The sequence below is a fragment of the Perkinsus marinus genome (genome assembly GCF_000006405.1).
Source record: "Perkinsus marinus ATCC 50983 genomic scaffold scf_1104296947560, whole genome shotgun sequence".
In the NCBI taxonomy this organism is placed as follows: domain Eukaryota; phylum Perkinsozoa; order Perkinsida; family Perkinsidae; genus Perkinsus; species Perkinsus marinus.
In genome coordinates, this window is record NW_003210583.1 from 20,859 (window position 1) to 23,557 (window position 2,699).

The 2,699-nt window shown below is 42.0% G+C and overlaps 1 protein-coding gene across 1 annotated transcript in view; it reads left to right on the plus strand.

The window, feature by feature from the left end:
* Window positions 1–2,699, plus strand: part of Pmar_PMAR014498 (hypothetical protein) — a gene marked incomplete at both ends in the record, with an annotated part of 10,115 nt that overhangs the window by 4,154 nt on the left and 3,262 nt on the right. The window contains 6 exons of the mRNA XM_002779360.1: window positions 1,037–1,193; window positions 1,631–1,798; window positions 1,844–1,980; window positions 2,224–2,345; window positions 2,402–2,478; window positions 2,525–2,691. Of these exons, the coding sequence (XP_002779406.1) occupies window positions 1,037–1,193; window positions 1,631–1,798; window positions 1,844–1,980; window positions 2,224–2,345; window positions 2,402–2,478; window positions 2,525–2,691 (828 nt within the window). The remainder of the gene's footprint in view (window positions 1–1,036; window positions 1,194–1,630; window positions 1,799–1,843; window positions 1,981–2,223; window positions 2,346–2,401; window positions 2,479–2,524; window positions 2,692–2,699) is intronic.

Genomic DNA, 2,699 nt, shown 5'->3' on the forward strand with positions numbered 1-2,699 from the left:
GATGATGACAATATAAAAATGTGAGGAAATCTAAGGAATTCTTTAGTTGTTATAATAGCTTTGATAAAATAGAAGTATAGTATAAAAATAGTTCTTATACACAAATTGGAACTCTTCTGGAAGCGAAGATATATATTCTACTGCACTCACTACATTACACAATCGCTACCTTATCACCGCATCCTTTACCCGGCTACTTTTCACTTCTTATCTGCTCTATCTCGTTTACTATGAGCCCAACCTACTCACGTTGTTCGAGATAGTGCACTACTCCAACACAGTGTGGGAAAATATGCACATGGTCAACCACATATGTTGGTGAACATATGAAATTTCTGAGGAAATTTCGGGAAATTCCGGTATATTTTTACCCTACAGTAGGGTCTGTTCTTTGTATATAAACTCCTAATAGGAGTAATCATAGTATAATTAGTGAGGAAACTCCTAGGGTCAGCTCAGGGAAGCTGACATATATTACAACACTATTCAACATTGTGGTGGAGATGCTATAATACTTTTCTTCAATGTGGGGAAATATATATATGGTCAACTACGTGTGTTGATTATAATATGGAAATTGTGAGAAAATTCCGGAAAAATTTCCCGATTTTCCCGGGGAAAATTCGTGTTGGTTTCTGTACACTTTTACCCTAAGCTCTATAGTTAGTGAGGAAACTCCTTAACTCAACTGAGGAAAGCAAACAAATATTCCTCCAACACTGCTTTTTTCCAGTGATTGTTACCAATATTCCTACTTTTATTGTCATCAAAAATATCGTTTTTACTACTAATGCTGCTTCCAGTTTCCCTAGTTCTAATTTTCATCCGTAAATGCACTTTACTAGATGTATGTAGCAATGCTATTACTACTATCATACAAAGAGTCTGTACCTGCTACAGTTTTATGTGGAATATCGCGCGCTCCTCCTCGGTGTTGTACCGAGAGGTTGGTGGTCGTCTCTCACAAGATTTCGGTTGAAGGTCGGGTTGAGCCTTCCTTCCGAGGTTGTTTCCTCTTTATCGGAGTCATGCTCAGGTCTTGGCCGGCCAATCGATGGTCGCTAATGCGATCTACAAAATAACGGTGATGGTCAGTAACCCTACTTCGATATCTCCTGTGAACTCTTGGACATTCCAGTCTTATGAGAAGGCTGATGTAACTACCTCTACACTAGACTATGCGCAGTTTCCAGGTATGCAATTCGGATTGGCATTCTAGGCTCTGTTTTAACGTTTGTTTCAATGCCTCGAGCCATTGTAACTGTAAGTTTCTGTTTCAGTGATATTTTTGTATTTGTTTTCATATTTAAGATTTATTCTTGGAGTTCCACCCGTTTTACGCGAAGTGGCGTGGTATTTCATTTGAAAAAATGCTATATTCGCGATATGAACTGAATTGAAAACACTTACACAACCGCACGAAATATGACTCCATCTCATGTGAGGTACATCACGTGTTTTACGCGTCTTTGAGAAATGTGAAATGTGAAATAACTTTTCCACGCGTGTTACATACTTATTCAGTTGATGAATAATAATCATAAAGTTGCGATGCATCCTCGCGGCTTGTGAATTTGACAGTTCAGTGCCGCGTCACTGCGCCACAAAATTAATTTTCTTTGTATCTCAGGTTTCAGCGTAAACTTCGTCACCACCTCTTTCAAGATGCTCTCTGCGTCCTCCCATTACGGCCTCACCGAAGTCCGCTTGGAATTTCTCATGTCGTTTCCGGACGTCGTTGTGGCCGGTGACGAGATAGTGCTACTAGCCCCTCGAGGCTTCAGCTTCAGCGAGATTGGTGAGTTCATATTCATGTTTATTTGATCGGCAGTGTTCTTCTCAGGTAAGGAGGAGTGTAGGGATTATGCATTGATATCACATGAAGGAGTATCACCATCTACAGCCCTGGACCGGAGTCCTCCTGTATGCTCTGCTAATATGATTTCGTGGACTATTCTGGAGGGAGCCTTGTTCGCTTCGGTGAGAATTGATGCGGGTGTTTCAGTCGATAATGACGGTGCGTTATTATCATGAGTTGGGGTTGGCCGTTCTTAGTTTGTGGGAAAATATGCACATGGTCAACTACATGTGTTGGTGACAGTTCTGAGGAAATTTTGGTGACAGTTTTCGTTGGTCAGGAATGGCCGTACAGATAGCTATAATGTAGTGGCCATCAGTTTCGTTGGCAACCCTGAGCTAGGGTGTATAGACTGCCCTATGCAGACTCCTATTCGCTTCGCGGTATCATCGATGAACCCAGCGACTACTCCAGATGATAACACTTTCCATGTAAAACATATTCAATATAATGGGGGGGATGTACGTGCTAGCGCCGTACTGTACGGGTAGGTCGCGGGTTCGAACCCCAGCGGTGTCATTTTTAAATATACTCACCAAACAGGTACGCAATAATACCTCAGCTGAAGGATGTGAGCATTTCATTGGTAGAGCCTCCAGTGAGAGCTGCGAACAGCTACAGTAAGGCCAGCTTAATTTTGTGGCGCGGTGACGAATTTCGCCCCAGGTATGATCGAGATCAAGCTAACTCCAATAACCCTCGCTAACCTACTCTTGATCAAGGGCCACATTACTGATCGGATGAACTCCCATTTTGGCATGAAAGACGTCGTTTTACGGATTCCCGCGAATACGCAATCTACTGATGAGATAATCAAAAAAAGTGTCTCGGAAGTGACCAT